Source organism: Odontesthes bonariensis, chromosome 8 (assembly GCF_027942865.1).
Source record: "Odontesthes bonariensis isolate fOdoBon6 chromosome 8, fOdoBon6.hap1, whole genome shotgun sequence".
Lineage (NCBI taxonomy): Eukaryota > Metazoa > Chordata > Actinopteri > Atheriniformes > Atherinopsidae > Odontesthes > Odontesthes bonariensis.
In genome coordinates, this window is record NC_134513.1 from 16611865 (window position 1) to 16630480 (window position 18616).

Genomic DNA, 18616 nt, shown 5'->3' on the forward strand with positions numbered 1-18616 from the left:
ATATGGACAGCGATCGGGGTTCTACGATCATTGTTTGGGGGGAAAAAAGAAAAAAACGGGGGAAAAACAACCAAAAAAACAAACAAAAAAAAAACATTGAAATTAAAAGTGTCTGGTTTTACCACATTAGTACCGAAAGTTTTCCTCTGCCGTTCTGATTGTTGTCTTTTCGCCGGCCGACCGGGACGCTGCGTCTCGGCTTTCCTCGGCGGGTGTTTTCGCTTCTTCCAGCTGATCCGTGCACTCAGAATGATGGTAACTGTCCCTGGTCATGGAGGTGCGTCTTATCGGTGAAGAGTGAGATGTCAGTCAGACATGAGAAGGGGCTGCAGAGCAGCAGGAGCCGTTAGTCGTTAAAACGTGTCGCTTTATTATGGAAGTCTTTCTGTGCCATCAGAGTTTGAATACGAATTTCTAATATTGAATTTACAGCATCAAAATCAGACTTTGAATTTGAAAAAACCAACAGTGTAAAAAAAAAAAAAAATTCAACTTCAAAAAATTCAGTGGAAAAAGAACCAGACTCAACATTCGGGTAAACAGGGAGAAGCAATCGATCCCCGTCTCAATTTATCCAACGGCAGCCAATCAAGTTACAGATCAGCCATGTCCACCAGCGCGGGTGATGGTGCTTCGGTGAGTGAGTTTACTTTATTTTCTATTTGTGTTAGTAAAATTGAGTAATAGATATTTGAGCTGATCTGTCCAATGGAGCGTAACTTGATTGGCTGCCGTTGGATGAATTGAGACAGGGATCGATTGCTTCTTCCTGCTTACCCGGATGTGGAGTCTGGTTCTTTTTCCACTGAATTTTTAGATGTTGAATTTTTTTTTTTACACTGTTGGTTTTTCAAATTCAAAGTCTGATTTTGATGCTGTAAAAATTCAATATTAGAAATTCGTATTCAAACTCTGATGGCACAGAAAACCTTCCATACTTTATGCTCTGAGGGATGTAATGGAACGCTTAACAGCTGCTGAATGTTGGGTAAAGTATCCGAAAATCTGCATGCGTTCATGTTTTAGGGCCTAGAACACAAACTTTATATTTTGATCGCAGAGTGCGTTTAAGTGCAATGGGAAAATTGGTTTAAAAGACTTTGAAACGTAGTGGACATGGCAAGTCTGTGTCGGCCTACATGTTCCCGCCTTTCCGCAGTGTCCTTGAATGCACCACCATAGACAAGCGTGTATCCTTTTAAGCCCACCTGGTGATTTGGTGGTCTGCAAGCTAAATTGTAACTTGAGATGGAAAATAAATCTCTATTTTATACAACAGTGATACACAAGTGACTGGTGGCTCCACCCCAGAGACAAGGGATCGGTTTCATTCATTTTGAGTAATGATACACCAACAATAAATGACCAGAAATCAGTTATTTAATGGAAAAACCTCCTGAAAAATGAACAATACACATCTGACATGAGGGAACATTTAAAACCCAGTTTATTATGAACTCTAAAAAAAAAACAAAAAACTATATTGACATGATTGACAACATAACCCGGCTCAGGTATTTTCTAAAAAAAAAAAAACAACAAATAAATAAAAAGGATTATGGTCATATCCTTGTGGTTAATGTAGCTATTTTTTTTTCTGTAGTAGTAGAGTTACTACGGAGAGAGATGAGTAAACTAGAACGGAAAGGTGATTGGTGGCGGACTGGGTGTCTGGTTGCAGTCAGAAGACGAGGTAAACGTGTTCCCACAGCCGGGTTCTTCGCTCATTTCTGATGTCGCTTTCGGTCCATCTGATAAGCAAGGGGAAAATGGTTCAACCGGAAACTTTACTGCGTGTGTGTCATCATCTTTTGGTCCATTGGGCTCTGACAGACCCGTCTCGATCTTTTAATGGACGGTGGCATGAAAATATTAGGACATCGCGGGACGCTGTTCCTATTCAGCTCCATCACTCTGCTTGTTAATCCAGAATAAAGTTGTAAGTTGTTCATTGAGAAGATGGTTTATCAGAACGGACCGAAACAAATCCTGGACCCACAAGTACTTTGAATTGTTGACATCGGAGCACGTGGGTAAATGATTCAGTTCCAGGGCAGCTCACAGACTTTCCATGCAGCTTCTAAAAAAGGGACATTTGCTGTTTTTGTCCTCCAACTAAAATTAATCAAATAAGAGTTTTGGTTGAAGACGTTTATAAAAAATAAAAAAAATAAAATAAAAACTGTTTGAATGCATCTTTATGGAAGCCCGTTTCCACCACTTAAAGGTACACTATGTAATAAATTAAGTCATTTATTAGCTCAAATCAACATATTCATTCATAAGTTAGTCCTCATTGGTGTAAAATTATCTCTGTCAACAATCTCAATTATCCTCCTGAGTGAAGAATCACTTGTCTGTATCTGCATAGAGCGGGTAAGCTCTATGGAGGCTGCCATGTCCTTCCGGTCTATGAAAAACGACGAAGTGCCGAGAGGGACATAAAGCATACACAAGCACTTCGAATCGCGATTTCCCCGCCAGGCCTGCAAGCGGAAATGACGTCATTGTGACGTCATTTCCGCCGAATGGCTTATTACAGCCGCTAATGCTAAATAGATTTTATCTCGTAAATTATCCCACTAATAATGCATTGAGTGTTACCAAACTTCAGCCATAGTACACATAGGCTCTTAACTCACAAAACGAGGCATTAGAAAGTTTGTAAGTTTACCGGGATTTTATTTACGGCTGCTAATGCTAATGCTAACGCTGCATCGACGTCACTTCCAGTAACTCCCGGAATATGACTAATTGCATTGCTTGCACACCAAAGGCTATGTCAACTTATGTTATCTGACATGTTATCTGTCATCTGTATTTATAGTGTTGTTGTGTGTGTATTGTGTAATCCTTTGTACTGTGTGTCTTGATTTCTTTTTGTTTGTATGGACCTTGAGTCTGAAGCTATAGCTTCTTGAATCTTGACACATTCCGCTTGCCGTAGTTCAAGAAGTTGCAACGCACATTTGAAAACGTGAGGCGCTAGAGAGCAAATTCATTCAACTTTGCAATAAAATTGCACCACTAGATGGGGGAAGAAATTACATAATGTCCCTTTAATAAAAGTAAATTTAGAAATACTATCTCATAATTATAAGATAGTATTTCTAAATTTATTTTTATTAAGTGGCGGAAACGGGCTTCCATACATCTTGGACTAAACTGATGAGCAGTTTTAATTATTTTCTGACATTTTATAGAAAAATAATTTTTTTTTTTAATAATGTTGAAGCATACTCAAACACTTGAAAAAAAAATAATAAATAAATCTTTGAACCACAAACAGCACTTCATTTCTAGCAGTTTATCACTCTGTTCCAGAAACCCCAAAATGAACCTTTCGGTACATTTACTTCCCTTTTATTTTGTCGCTGCCGAAGATGGAACCACACGGAGCGCGTTAACCCAACACCAGCCAGCAGAACCCAGCAATGGGAATCAAATTTAAAAACAAACGAACCAAATATAAAAAAAAAACTTCATGTCTGACATTTATTTCGACTGAAATCTACATCCAGAACATCCCACCGCAGTGGGTGAGCAACTCGGTAAAATCCAACCAGTCATTCTTAAAAAAAAAACTAAAAAAAACAGCCCACTAACACACCAGTTCCACCGTTGCATGAACAGTTTGTGTAACGTAAGGACAACTGTGTTTTTAAAAATAATAATAAAACAACAGAACATTGAGGGTTTACTTGTACGTTTTCAAAAAAAAACCAAAAAAAAAACAACAAAACCCAAAAGCATTAGTCACATTAATACAGAAATAAACAAATGGCACATTGAATTCCTAATTTAAAAATAAAGTGGTGCTTGAGGAACTCTTTACTGAGGAGACAAGTTAAATAAATTACTACCATAAATGTTACATACAAATCTGGAGTAGTATATACAAAGGAGTTATTAGACACAAAAAAAAGAAAAGAAAAAAAAATCTACAATTTCAACTTTTAAGTTCAAAGACAGCAGTAGAACTGTAATTTACATAGCAGGGGTTATGCTAACACCGTGGGTCAGAGTGGTTCTGTGTGTGTGTGTGTGTGTGTGGGGGGGGGGGGCAGTCTGACAAATCATTGACATTAAACCGATGACCTGTTGTTTGAAACATCCCTGGTAACCATACTGTTCCTCCATGTCTAACAGGTGTAGACTCGTCTAGAAAAACAAGTGCTAATGATGCATCGAAAAAGGTACGAGAGGATATTATGGAAGTATGAAGATATGCGACCAGAACTCTGACATGTGGGCTACTTTAATGGAAAATTGGGCTATCTTTCATCCTAGCTGTTACGCTCGTGGTTTTGGGTCCGTTTCGACTAAAGGACTCAGCTAAGGCCCCTCAGAGAGTGTTTTATTGTTTAATTCTTGTTTTATTTCAGTTGGACAACCAGACAAAATAAGGGTGCTGGAGAGCTTCCGCTTCCCTTCACATGCTGTGTTCCTTTTGTAGAAGTCGGGGATCAGTGAGTGCAAATTTAGCTGGCCTCAAAAGTCATAACAGGCACGATAAAAAAGAACACTAAAAAAAAAAATTCACCAGAATTTTCCTTTCACAAACGTCCCGTTTCCAATGCACGTGCACTGCATCTCGTCTCTATCCATCACTAAAAGCCGTCTCCGATGCATCCCACTCATCAGTAACCCCCCCCCCCCATCATCTAAATCTCCCACCTGACCGACCTCCTCCGATAGATTGTTTTGAAGATGTCCCGACAAAATAAATCCCTCCTTTTTCCTTCGGCATCCCATAAAAGAAAACAACAACCAGCGTGTCAATAAGTGTTTGACTAAAAGCACAGGGGGTGAGGAGCAGAGTTAAGCTTAGTGAGGGAAGGGGTTTCTTTTTGTCTACTTTGTAAACACACTCAGTGAAAGTTCACCGACACTCTCAATACCTGACGGACTCTAAAATCGCCCGCTGGCTCTCCCCCCCCCGTTTGATCTTCAAGACTGATTTATGGCTTTCACAGTAAGTCGTCGCCACCTGTGGAGGACAGCTAATGAGCGTTTGAACTCTTTTCTGGTACAAGTTTTCAGATCGCAGTGACAAAAAAAAAAAAAAAAAAAGAACTAAAAATTTAAGGGGGAAAAAAAAAATTGAAAAAGTAAATCCTTCATGAACCGTTGACGTGTGTCCGGCCCCCGCCCCAGTAGTCCCCCCCTGCAGCCTCAGCAACATGCACATCATACTCTAGATATACAATGAGTGGGCAACATCAGGCAGTGAGAGCAGACGCCCTGAGGACCGAAAAGAAAGAGCGCCTGCCGTCGGCGTTTGTTCCTCAGGGCAGTTTTGGTCCATCTACCCACCAGTCGGTCTTTTAGATCCTTTTTTCCTGGGCAGTCTAATAAGTTTGAACGAGTTCTGTTACGCTGCCGGGCCGGCTGCAGCTCCTCCGTCATTCCTCCTCGAAGTGTTTTAAAGGGTAAGTGAGTAAAGGGTTAGTAAGACAACGTGGGGGGGGCAGATGGTGGTGGTTTACAGGTTTGGAAGGATCTTCATGCTTGTCCGAGCCGCCTCACAGAAATGCAACAACGTGCTTCAATATGCATCGCTTTGGTGCATACAGACACATAGTGGTCAGACTGTTGGGGAGGTGAGAGGCTGCAGCTACAACAGGAAGTGGTTCTTCTGGAAAATACTTTTTTTTTTTCCTTTTTTTTCTTTTTTTATAACAAAAAAAAAAAAAAAAAAAAATTGCTGAAACGTTATGACGTAAGATTATAAGTTCAACACTAGAGAACAGAACAGTGCTTAAGTGGTGAAAGGCCCCTTCTCCTTTTGTTTCTGCCGGGCCGGGCTAGGCCAGCGGAGATGTTGGTCGCCCGCGGCAACACTACCCATCAGTTCCTGGCGAAGAGTCCCGTTTCCTCTCTATGCATCCGACAGGCAGCTCTGAACACTGTCCATCCACAACTGAGCGTTCAGGCTGTCCTGGGCGCAGAAGTTGTACACTCGTTTGGTCGTCTTTAGCTGAAAAGTTCAAAGGAAAAATTGGAGTTCACGCTTTTGGCATATATGCACACAGATGCTGGTAAAAAAAAAAAAAAAAAAAGTTGATCTTCACTGTGTTTTCAGGGTGTATGCGAGGTGGCTTCTGGTATCTGACCCTGCACTTCCAGACCGCCTCAGGATTAGGGGTGTAAGAGAATATCGATACACTTAAATATTGCAATTTTTTATTTGACGATACCGTATTCAACGGCACTGTATCGATTTATTTTTTTTTTATTAACAATTAACATGCAAATATTCACGGTGTTTGTTAATTTTTGTGTTGCAATTAAACCTCCGGCCGCTAGGTGGCAGCACTCATTATGTCCTCCGCGGACGAGCGGCTCCAGCCAGCTCCAGCAGCTTTTAAAGCTGATGTTTGGGCATATTTTGGTTTCAAAACAAAGGAAGGCACTTACGACTACGACAAGAGCCATGCGGCGTGCAAACTCTGCAACGCCAGAGTCAAGTACTCGGGCAATACTACACATTTGCGAGCACGTGTGGCGAGACACCGCGACAATGTAGCATTACAGGCTAACGTGAAACGAGTGGATCCTGCTCAAGATGTTAACTTTTCGAAACTACCAGCGACCTCAACTCGCGCAACCAAGATAACAGTCGGTACTGTCTTTTATTTGTCTTTAACTGTCAATAACGGTTGACATTTTTGGTTCATATTTTAAGAACCCTATAAGCACTTTCATATTTGATTATAGAGAGAGTATATGCTAATTTCTATGTGGTAACAGCCAGAAAAAGTGTTATGACATTTGAAGGTATAGAGACCATATTTTCTTTTGATAATCTCTACTTTGAAATCAAAAACTCCTCTCACTGGTTGTGAACCTCTAAGCAGATATCTTAAAATATAACATTGTTTACATATTTTTTTCTTCAATCCTGCAAATGCTTGTGTTTCTTCAGCAAGCTGATGTTAAGCATGTAACAGCATTGTGTGTGCTATGTGCTACAGTTTTCTTACAATTCAATTCTTTCATAGAAACTCAATATATCGTTGTTCCTACACTATCGCAATATATCATATCGTTGCCCCTGTATCGTGACACACATCGCCAGATTCTTGCCAATACACACCCCTACTCAGGATGAGTGTCAAGTTTCTGTTAAATTAAAACTTTTTCTGCCTCAATTGCTCGTACCAAAAGCCATAAATGCATCCTGGTGCTTTATCCTACGCTGATTTAGGACATCAAAGCATGGCCGGCTGACTTGAAACTATGTTGGAAACTTAAAAACTCAAGAAGCAACTTAAAGCCAACACTATTTTTGCTGGAGCAGATCTTTCTTTCCATCCGTCTGGTCCTTCGGGGACCTTTACTGTCTGTTTCTGACTACCGGAGATGACAACCAGCTTTGGAATTTTACTGCCAAGATGGAGACTGTGAAACGCATGTGAACTCACATCGAAGAAGGCTTTCTCGTCGACGCTTTTGGGCGCTCCCATGGCGGGCGTTCCCGCCGTGACGGACTCCACTTCGGCCAGCTCAATCACCCCTTTGCACTCCTTGTCTTGTCTGGTCTCGTAGTATCTCAGCTGAGGACGAGGACGCGTGATTAGCAACAGCAGAAGGATGAAAAAAACGTGAAGAGTTCCCCCTTAAAATGAGTTGGAGCCTTTCAAAACAGAAGTTCTTACTTGATGCTTGGTCTTATCCAGCACGAACCACCGCGGTTTCCATGGTTTTAGCAGCGCACCCCTCTTGTACAGAATGCCTTCAAAACTCCTGGTGGGAGACACGAGTAAAAATGGGTTTCAGAGGGGTGATAAACTTATTTTGTCCCGCCTGCCACCCAGTCTTTAATCTAGTGAAGTTCCAAATCTCAGACCTGTTTTCGCTCTCCGTGCTCTGGAACTGGCTGTACAGCGTGCTCGTGCTCGGCCGGCCCGCCACGGGCGTGGAGGTGGCGCTGGCCTCGCAGTCCAGACCCAGGTTGATGGATGAGCCGACGCCGCTCTCCTGCAGGTAGACTCCCTGAGAGCGGCGCTGGTGGCTCAGGTTGGAGGACATGAGTAGAGAGCTGGAGAATGACGGCTGCGGAGGAAGGACGGACAGACAGAGAGACGGATGAGCGCGGTGGCCTGCTCACTGAGAAGAAGGACACACGTATCAATCAGCAGGTGACGAGTGAAATTAGACCCGTCGCCTTAAAACTAGGGCTGGGCAACGATTAAAATCTTTAATCTAATTAATCACGTGATTTCCCTGATTAATCACGATTAATCGCATTTGAACGCAAAATCCAAAAATAAATTCAAAAGTAGTGTGTAGCTTTTAGCATTTAGTTTTATTTTAAATGTGCTGCCATATGAATGAAAGTGCCATAACATTTGTGTGTTTCGCCTTTAAGTGATATTTCAGACTGGAACTACTACGGTGATAAGACGATTCAACTTGGCTGTGAATGTAGGAGTTTTAAAAAAAAAATTTATTTTGAAATACGTGCTTTTATGTTGAAACAAGTAAAACAGGAAGTAGCGCTGGTTAGCTCCGTGAGCTTCACACAGAGACCGATGTTACCTGCTAGTTTGATGCTTCGTGGTGTTTGCTGTAACTGTGTGAATGTGATGCAGAGCAGAAGTGGAGAATCCTAGCTTTGACCGTGAAGATTGCCTCTGGGGAATGAGAAGCAGGCTAAAGTGGCCAGTATTACTTTGATTATTTATTGGTACCAGCGATAATGCCAAAAATGCTATTTCTTGAACGATTACAACAACTAATGTTGTCTTTTACTTTGTTTACTCGAACATTTAGTTCTACGGTGCTGATGTGGCGTTAATAAACATCTGTGAAAAGAACCGGAGTCTCGCATCCAATCAATGGGCGGCATATTGGCAGTGTTTACAGATGACTTTGGTTCTGTCGACTCCGCCGTCTGGAAGAACTTTAAAATGAAAATGGCCGAGTAAAAGTTCCGTACCCTTCTCCACGTTTGGTGGATTCGCCGATTACTTTCTTTTCCGGTTCCGCAGCAGACAGCAACAGACTTTTACACAATAAAATAAATAATAAAACCTGCGTTAATGTGTGATAAAATATTTATCGCGTTAAATAATTCACGAGTTAACGCTATAATAACGAGTTAATTCGCCCAGCCCTACTTTAAATTCAAACCAATTTGCTCTTTTGGTTGAATTACTGTCAAATTGGATGGTAAAAGCGGACAGAAACATTATCAACATCAACCAACTCCTGGCAACTTTTTTTTTTTTTCATGCGCCCAAATTAAAAAATGTAAAAAAAAAATTAAAATTAAAAATAAAACAATGACTGCCTCACCTTGCTTTCCAGTTTGGCCTCAGTCCTCTGTGCGTTCTTGATTTTGTCCCACGTGTCCTTCCACTTCTCCGACGTCTGGCCGAGCTCGGCCTCCAGACTCTGCAGGTCCTGCAGCAGCTTGGTGATGGCGTCGGGCACCACCTTGCTCAGGTTGTCGTAACACGGCCACACGATGACCCGCTGAGACTTGGGGGCGCTCGTGTCGGGTTTCTCCGCCGCCGCCGCCTCCTCTGCAGCGCGCTCCTGCCGGCCCCTCAGCTCCCAGTCGTACGACGGCCCTTCGGACAGAGTTTCCTCCATGTAAAAGTCCCACACCTTCAGGTTGGAGGTGAAGGTGTACGGCCGCAACACCTGGAACACACAACGAATCCCTCGTTTCAGTGTCTGCTTTTATTGCCGAAAATCGCCGAAAAACTGCTCTCACCTCCTCGTCCTCCGGAGAGAACATGTAGTTGTAGAAGATGGGAGTTTTCTTGTTGAGTCTGTCGATGTAGTCCCACACAGACTTGCAAACCTGAGGGCTTTTCCTCTCGCCTTTCTCTTCGTACAGCACCCCTGCAAACATGGAGGGATCGGTGACGCAAAACCGCACCGCCGTCGGCCGGATAACTCACAAACGAACAGACGGCGGCGCGCACTTACCCAGCTCGATGCGCTCGTAGTCCGAGTCGAGCAGGAAGGTGCGGAAGCGGTTGGACACGTAGTGGTAGGCCAGGAACTTCAGGTAGTACTGACTGAACTCAAACTCCATGGGGAACTGGAGGTGGATCTGAAGGCATAAACACAGTTCACAGCTGTCCTTTAGGATGAAGAGGTGGAACGATCAAATCAAATCAAACTTTATTAAAATAGCACTTTTCATACTAAAAAGCCCGAACCAGGCCCATCCCCACAGCAATGACCCCACAGACCGAGTAGGCATAGTGGAAGATCCCCATGAGGAAAAACACTGGATAAATAAGTGTATAATAAGTATATAATAAAATAATTAAAAATATATATATATTTTAAATAATGGATGAATAGATAAAAGTAAACTAAACCAAAACAAAACAAGCCAAACAAACAAAAATAAATCAAATAAAAAATATAAATAAAAAATAAATATATATATAAATGAATAAAAATTTAAAAAAACATAGGTCTCGAGCCTCTTTTTTAAAAACATCAACATTCTCTGCAGCCCTGAGGTTCTCTGGCAGGCTGTTCCACAAATGAGGTCCATAATAGTGGAACGACGTCTCACCATAAGTGTTTTGTTCCAACTTTAGGAACAACTAAAAGGCCGGTACCAGAGGACCTCAGGGTCAGGATCACAGATGTGTTTCCTCCGTCAGTGAACTTCTTGCTAAGCAGCCATGTTTATTCTCCTCTTTTCTTTTCCTCGTGGTGGACAGCTAAATATTCAGCAGTGTCTCAGACAGCTGGGTCACTTAGATCCTACTTTGTGATAAGAGGGCGAGTCCACGTCCCTGATCAGGAGAGCAGGAAATGACATCGGACCAACCGGTAAAACACACGGCATGGAAGGTACAATGTATACATAGTAAGAGGAAGGAAAGCTGAGGGCTGCCAAACTTCCTGCTCGGGAGGCTTCACTCAGATGTGTGAAATAATCATTTACTGCTGCTGTTCCTCCGGCCAACCCCCTTACGTAGTCTCCAACCGAGCTTTACGAGCCGGTATAAATTTGATCTCGTCTCGACAATGCGAAGGGATAATCGATAAGATGCTGAGCTGAGATTTAGCACAGTCCCACCCCCACTGGCCTGCGTCTTCCCGAGCGAATGCAAAGCCGAGTGACGCCTGCTGCATCTGCTAACATCTCAAAGCACCGAGCTGTCAGCACCGAGAGCGAACGAGTGTTCGAAGGCTTTTTAAGGTGGGATTGCCGAAAAATATTCATATTACCAAAAACAGATCCCACCCACTCCGGTTTGATGAAGCGGAACAAAAAAATTAATAATGGCTTGGACTGCTTTGGACTTTGGACAGCATCAGAATACGAATTGGCCGCATGACTTAAAACGAAATGTGCCAACAAGTAGGGCTGTTTCGATTCGGAGCTGAATACACGCTGTTACTTTAAATGGATGCTTGATTTGGTCAAAGTAAGAAGTGTCTAGAGACGAACAGCTGGTGGCAGTACACCTTCACTCACACCGCTGAATTCAAGCACAAGCCGTGCAATGAGATGATGTCATTGAAATGATGCGGGCAGTTCAGTCTACGTCCGTTTGCCCTTCTTCTGCCTGTGTGCATTAAAAGTACGATATAGAATACAGCCACATTCTTAATAAAGCCTTCCTCGTGTACTTAGTCTTCGGTTTTCGTTTACGGGCAACGCAACGAGTCTTGGATAATCACACAAGTGCGGCTCACTGAGAGCACACGTTTAAGCAGTTAACCTGCAAGCAACTCCTACTTTGTTTTCAGCTGTATCAGGATTTAAAACGGAGAGAACGTCATAAACAACTGAATGTCGTTTTCCTCGTCGGCCCTCTGAGTAAATGAACGAGCTCAGAGAGAATAGAATTAATAGAACAGAAAAAATAGAAAAATACTCTATTCATCCCCCAATGGGGGGGAATTCAAATTAGTCAAGTAGCTCAAAAAAATTATTAATATTTACAATGATTAACAACAACAATTATAATAATACCAATTCTAATAAAAATACTACTACTAACTAATAATAATAATAATAAATTACTAAATAAATATAAAATATAAATAAATGAAATTAAAAACAAAATCTAAACAAAAAAAAAAAAAAACAAAAAAAAAAAAAAAAAAAAAAAAAATAAATCAATCAATCAATTTGATTGAAAAAAAAAAAAAAAAAAAAGCAAAAAGTTGCTCAAAAAGATGCTCCCGTTGGATGTTTTTTCACTGACAATCACCAAATTAACCCCCCCCCAAAAAAACCAAACATGTAAATACTACCTCAGGTGAATTACAGTCGTCCTACCTGGTGCACGCAGTCGAGGAACTGCAGAAAGACGGGGGTGAAGCCGCTGCTCTGGCTGCCCAGCGTCTGCGCTCCGCGGTGGCTGAACCTGTGACCGAAAGACAACCACTCCTTCTCCACCAGCAGCCGGAATCCATCAAAGGTCCTGTAGTAGGGATCAGACAGCAGCTGCACCAAGGACACCACCTACAGACACAAACACACACGAGTGTCACATAAACACCGCTTAAACAGTCCTACAAAATACGTGTGGATTCTTGCAGGCGTTTCCTTTCTCTCGCTCCGACCTGTGTGGTGACGTCCCAGCCGTCTTCCAGGCTGACCATTACCGACGAGCCGGTGTCCAGAAGCTCCACCACCAACACGGACACCTGCAGCACCCTGTGCAGCTGAACACACACCGCGGGACACACAGTCAGGGACACAAATCACAGCCGACTGCACGAACAATGTTAGGGAAACCGACAAACGCTGACCAGGGCCATCCACTCCGAGTCCTCCAGGCAGCGCAGGAAGCTCATGTTGGGCTCGGAGCTCGGGCAGCTCGGCACGCAGGCTTTCATTAGCTTCTTGAAGCTGTTCTTCACTTGCCGAGCGTCACACACCTCGATGGGGACCACCTCCCACTGCTGGAATGAGTCCTGTTTTCCTCCCTGAACAAACACCAGAATGTCGAGTTGAGTCAGATTACCTTACTGCCCCCATTTCTTTACCATCATAACATTTCACATTCATTTCCTATATGAAATTATTTATTATTTTTGTTGATGTTAATGACAGTTGACACACTAGAACAGAGATACTCATTGCCATGTGCCATAGCCACATGCGGCTCCTCAAGCTTTAATTGGTGGCTCACACTCTCATAGTAGCTGCTAACAACAACAACAATAATTTTTTTCAAATAACATACTGCACAGTATTAGGTATTTTTATTAAGTTTGCGTTTTTATAGTATTAGGTATTTTTATTAAGTATTAATTAAGGCTTAACGGTGTTTCCTAAAAGGGGCCACTGTTAAACCTGGCAACGCAGCCCGTTTAAACCACCGTCACACTTGACCGCGGAGCACGCTAGCTCCTTTAGCCAGCGCGAGATGCGGGCACAATGATGGGTTTTTAACTAAAAAAGTGTAAAAACCAGCACAAAAAACAAACGAAAATCAGTATGAAGACCCCAGAGAGGGGACGAGCAGGCAAACGTTGGGTGTACCGCGAGATGCGGACACAATGGATGGGTTTTTAATTAAAAGGGGGAAAAACCAGCACAAAAACCATGCCCATCTTGAATGTCTCACTATGATTACAACAACAAACTACAAATACGACATGAAGAAAGTCAAGGACATGCATGCCAGCTTCGGCTCATCCCAGTATTAAGGTAAATACGGTCTTAATTGAAAATGTATTGGCTGTGTTGTTTCTTTTTCGGTGGGATGTTTTATATGTAGAAATGCTTATTTGCAAAAGGGGACTTAAGGCTCTAGCATGGTTGCTGCGTCTGCTCGCGCGAGCGGTGTTGATGACGTCACGATTTCGTGCCGGCTATATACGGTGGCGCAAGTCGATGCGGCAGTAGTTGCAATCTTCTCCGTTACAGAGGTGGCGCTGCAACGTTAAGGTTACCGCTACTCTACAACCACGAAAGTCGAGAAGAAAACAATGCCGCTGTCAAGAGCAGGAACACTGTAATTAATGATACTGCTGCAGTATCTGGATGATTTTAAGTTTTTAATTCAGTTAAAAGAGGTGAAGGTCTGAAGCCCCCGGCATCACCACTTGGAGTCTCTGGCCTCTTCTTTGCCTTCATGTATCTGTCTCGTAGCTTCTTCTACACATTCTTACAGAACTCTCCCTCTTTCTCCAAAGTTCTGCCAATCTCTGTGCACCAGTTTTGGGAGATTTCGTTGGCCCCTGTGCTGTTTCACTGCAGTTTCGTACAGCTGCCTGTACAAACGCACCTCCTGACTGAGCCGGTCTCACATTGGTCCATCCGGTTTGTCGTTCTCGGCGCAGCCAATTTACAAAAATCAACTGGTGCACGACAACGCGCTGCACCGTCTTTTCAAGGCAAGAAACGTCATTTTGACGTCACGGGTCGGCTGCGCCGTGAGCGACGCATCAACTGTAAATCCGCCTTTGGTATGTTGACGTAAAAGTGGCTCTTCCCTTGATTTTACTCTGCCAATGTGGCTCTTGTGAAAAAAATAGTGAGTATCACTGCACTAGACAGATGGCCTGTATAAGCCGATGAGAGGTGGTTGCCAACCATAACCCGATAACAATGGTTCATACAAAGTCTTGTTAGGACAGACTGGTTTCTGGTACCGTGCATCCCAATAGAACAAGCTGCTACATAGTTTGAGGACTCAAAGCATCCCCGACTCGTATTTCTGACGTTTGTGGCTGGTTGTGTGTGCTTATTATGGGTAAAGCGTGACGTTCTGTAGCGTGTTGTTCGGCTACCTTGAGCTGGGCCTTGTCCCCGATGATGTAGAGATAGGCTCTCTGCTGTCGGAGGAACAGCGCCTCGCTGGGCCCTCCATTGGGCTGTGGGGATTCTTTCCCAGCCAGACGTGTCCCCACATCTGGATTGTAGGCACTTAGTCGCCCGCTGCCCCGGATACTGCCCCATTTTCCTGCAAACACACACACAGACCAAAGGTTTTTTTTTTTCAAAGGAAACGTGACATAAAACCGAATCAGCCATTAAAGGTCCATTCTAGATCATCGGGACCCGAGTTGTGTTAAGCTACGACGTTGATTGGTGTAACATCCATAGCTGCTGACAGCCATGCAGGTAAACAAGCCAAAAAATAAATAAATCACTGGAAAATAGTCGACCTTGCTTCATTTATCTGAGAAGTACAGTGTGATGATTGTTGTCAACATTCAGCGGAGAGAAGAATCAAACAGTTAAACAACAAACAGGACATCAGACAGCACAGCTGCAGCTGCAGCATGCATACAACGATAAACACAAGCAGCCACGACAGACCATTAGTCCGCAGAGACAGCACATTTCCAAGGAGGACACCAAACACACCGACACTACGATTGAAGAGATCAGATTGGTTAGACAGCAGTGACGGAAGGGTGAAGGGGCGTGGCCTACTGTACCTCTAGAGGGGTTCCTGGCCTTGCCAGACACTTTGGGCTGAGAGTGGGAGATGACTTTCGCCCTTTGACCAACAGCTGAGGTCAAACGACAGAGACGGCCAGTTAAACCAAAGACACTACACATCGGAGGATTGGTTTCACTCGCTGACTCGCACACACACTGATCCTAAACATGAGCTACTAGGGATGAAGACACCGACTCATCATCCTCCTCAGCCAGTCCCAGTTTCATTTAACGATTTCAGGCTGAAAACTGTGAGCAAAGAACGTTTTGAAACCGGGACCGCAACAGATTAATCCAATTTTATTTATAAAGCACTTTACAACAACCTCAGTTGACCAAAGTGCTGTACAGAAAAAAAAATTAATAAATAAAATAAATAAATAAATAAAAACATAAAATGAATAATTAAAAATAGATAATAATAAAAATAAATAAATTAAAATAAATCAATATAAATAATAATAAATAAATAAAAAAGACTACCTAAAACAAACAGAAAAGCTACAGGGGACACACGGAGACACGCAGCTGGATCTCACCTCCTCTGCTGAAGGTCCCAGGAACGTCCTCCTTGGAGCCCATCACCTGCTTCATCAGAGCTCCAATCTTGGGGTTTCTCATCTTATCAGATGAGTCTGGGAACAGAAGACAGAGAGGACCTTTAGCTATGTGACCTCAGTGACCTAGCCGATCAATGAGCATCTTCTAACAGCAACGTGTCCTTTCAGTGCGCATATTTGTCCCCTCACCGGAGGTGTTCATATGCGTGGATGTGAAACCACTCAATGTGTTCCTGCCACTGCTCTCACTGTAAGATGGCATTGAGCTGATGATGGCCTGCAGGTATTTCTCCTGCTCCAAACTGGTGGAGTCTGCCTGAGAGGGCACTGCAAAGATGAGAAAAAACTTTCAGCTCTTGCTTTGCCATTTTAGCTCCAAATCTAAACACCGCGGCCCCACTGTTGGCCCATTTTGTTTGACATCTATCCCATTCCCACTCCTACAGAGTCGACCTTACACATATCATTTTTTTCCTACCTGTGGTAGGTGCGTTGGGGGACTTGAAGAAGCCCACCACCCCCTTGGCATGCAGGCCTGCTGAGCGCAGCAGCACAGCCTTGGTTCTTGAATTCCTCCAGCACACTACAGGGAAGCGATTCTGTCGGTAGCAGCGGCAAATTCTCTGGATGGTCGAGTCTGGGATGCTCTGAGGGACTATCAGCAGGCCGGGGTAGCTGTAACACCCAAATACAGTGTTTAAAACCGCGTTCAAAACTACCCGTGACATCTGTGTCCTTTGCATGTGCCCCGTCTTCTGTGCCATCCTCTTACCTCCTGCAGACGGTGTACATACGGTTAACAGTGGAAATCCTGAAGGGCTCATTCTTAGACCGCGTCAGGCTGTTACTGAGCGTGCCCAGACCCAGGCGCTGGTAGTCTCGGCAGCAGGCGCGCTCCACCACGTTGCTCATGGTTTGTCTGTCTGAGGAGCGGATGGTGGAGGAGAGGGTGAGGGAACTCTGATCCACTTCTTCTGAGACTGTGGAGATGACACAGCAGGTCGGTTTCAATTTTTCCAGAGTAGACATAGATTTAAACTAGGGCTGGGCAACGATTAAAATGTTTAATCTAATTAATCACATGATTTCCCTGATTAATCGCGATTAATCGCATTTGTACGCAAAATCCAAAAATGAATTCAAAAGTAGTGTATAGCTTTTAGCATTTAGTTTTATTTTAAATGTGCTGCCATATGGATGAAAGTGCCATAACATTTGTTGTGCAAACACACTTTTAACATCAGCATCTTTCTGTAGTTTTTATGTAGAAGCCTCGCTCCACTGTCTGTTTCCTTGAATGACTTGCTGCTATCAGTTGTGTGTTTTGCCTTTAAGTGATAATTTAGACTGGAACTACTACGCTGACAAGACAATTCAACTTGGCAGTGTTTACAGATGACTTTGGTTCTGTCGACTCCGCCGTCTGGAAGAACTTTAAAATGAAAATGGCCGAGTAAAAGTTCCGTACCCTTCTCCATGTTTGGTGGATCCGCCGATTACTTTCTTTTCCGGTTCCGCAGCAGGACAGCAACAGACTTTTACAAAATAAAAGCCTGTGAGCAACAGACTCGTACAATAATAAAATAAATAATAAAACAGGGGTGATTTGTGGCGTAGTGGGTCGAGCAGGCGCCCCATGTACAAGAGGCTATTGTCGTTCCCCTTCTCTCTAACCCCTGCTTTCTGTCTCTGAACTTTCCTATCCATTAAAGGCACAAAAGCCTTTTTTTAAAAAAAATGCATTAATGCACAATAAAAATATTTATCGGCGTTAAATAATTAACGCGATAATAATGAGTTAACTCGCCCAGCCCTAATTTAAACAAACACCAAAAGCACAAAACAACTCCAAAACAACTACACCAGCACACCTCGGAGGATTTCCAACACAGTACCTGAGATTTCATCCTCATCCAGCTCCGACTGGAAGCTGCCTCTGTTCTCCCAGGTGGGGGGAGAATACTTCTTCTTGGTCACATACTGCCGGCCAATGGTCCTCTTAGCAGTCTTCACCAGGTTTTTGGAAAGTGTCCTGTCGAAAACGACGAGCAAAACAAAACTTTAAAAAATAAATAAATAAATACAGAACTGTGTCATCAACATCCGTACAGTCACTTCCCCTCGTTTTTTTTTTTTTTTTTTTTTTTTTTGTATTTAGATTCGAAGCATCTGACAATGAACTGATTTTGGCCAGAGTTTGTGTCGGTGCATAGCCAACAGCCATTAAATCACTGGTGTTAGGCATGCCAAAGGTTCTGAGTCAGAATTAAAGTGTTTGAACCATGCACACACACACACACACACACACACACACACACACACACACTGTTGAAATGGAAACAACAGGGGCAATAAAACAGCTGCCACATTTTCCACTGATGAATTATTCAAAGACTTCTCTTAAGCTCCTTTTATTCTCTACAAAAGACAGAGGAAAGCATTTGAGAGAGAGAGAGCGAGTGTGGTTGAGCAGCACAGGGCTGAAATGTTCCTAAGATTTCCAATGAGGAGGACATTAACTAAAAAGGAACTCAAGGAAGACACTTAAAAGTTAGGGGAATAAAATGCGAGAAGTCCCACTGTGGCTCCGGCAGAGTATTTCAACCACAATTTCATTAGAAAATAACATGCAGGTTGTTTTGAATCAGAAAATTAAGCT

The 18616-nt window shown here is 43.1% G+C and overlaps 1 protein-coding gene across 6 annotated transcripts in view; it reads right to left on the bottom strand.

Annotated features, from left to right (window-relative positions):
- Window positions 1–1362: 1362 nt before the first annotated feature.
- The window catches only part of sbf1 (SET binding factor 1), a 68569-nt gene continuing 51315 nt past the window's right edge, over window positions 1363–18616 (bottom strand). For 5 of the 6 annotated variants that reach the window (XM_075471945.1, XM_075471944.1, XM_075471942.1 and 2 more), the window contains 17 exons: window positions 17853–17989; window positions 16730–16937; window positions 16436–16632; window positions 16147–16284; window positions 15937–16032; window positions 15394–15468; window positions 14740–14912; window positions 12751–12927; window positions 12562–12663; window positions 12275–12460; window positions 9946–10072; window positions 9728–9858; window positions 9304–9654; window positions 7853–8058; window positions 7662–7749; window positions 7428–7559; window positions 1363–5980 (listed from right to left, as the gene is read on the bottom strand). In XM_075471945.1, coding sequence (XP_075328060.1) covers window positions 5882–5980; window positions 7428–7559; window positions 7662–7749; window positions 7853–8058; window positions 9304–9654; window positions 9728–9858; window positions 9946–10072; window positions 12275–12460; window positions 12562–12663; window positions 12751–12927; window positions 14740–14912; window positions 15394–15468; window positions 15937–16032; window positions 16147–16284; window positions 16436–16632; window positions 16730–16937; window positions 17853–17989 — 2623 coding nt within the window. In that variant the 3' untranslated portion in view covers window positions 1363–5881. The remainder of the gene's footprint in view (window positions 5981–7427; window positions 7560–7661; window positions 7750–7852; window positions 8059–9303; window positions 9655–9727; window positions 9859–9945; window positions 10073–12274; window positions 12461–12561; window positions 12664–12750; window positions 12928–14739; window positions 14913–15393; window positions 15469–15936; window positions 16033–16146; window positions 16285–16435; window positions 16633–16729; window positions 16938–17852; window positions 17990–18616) is intronic. The other variant, XM_075471943.1, reaches the window with a different exon arrangement.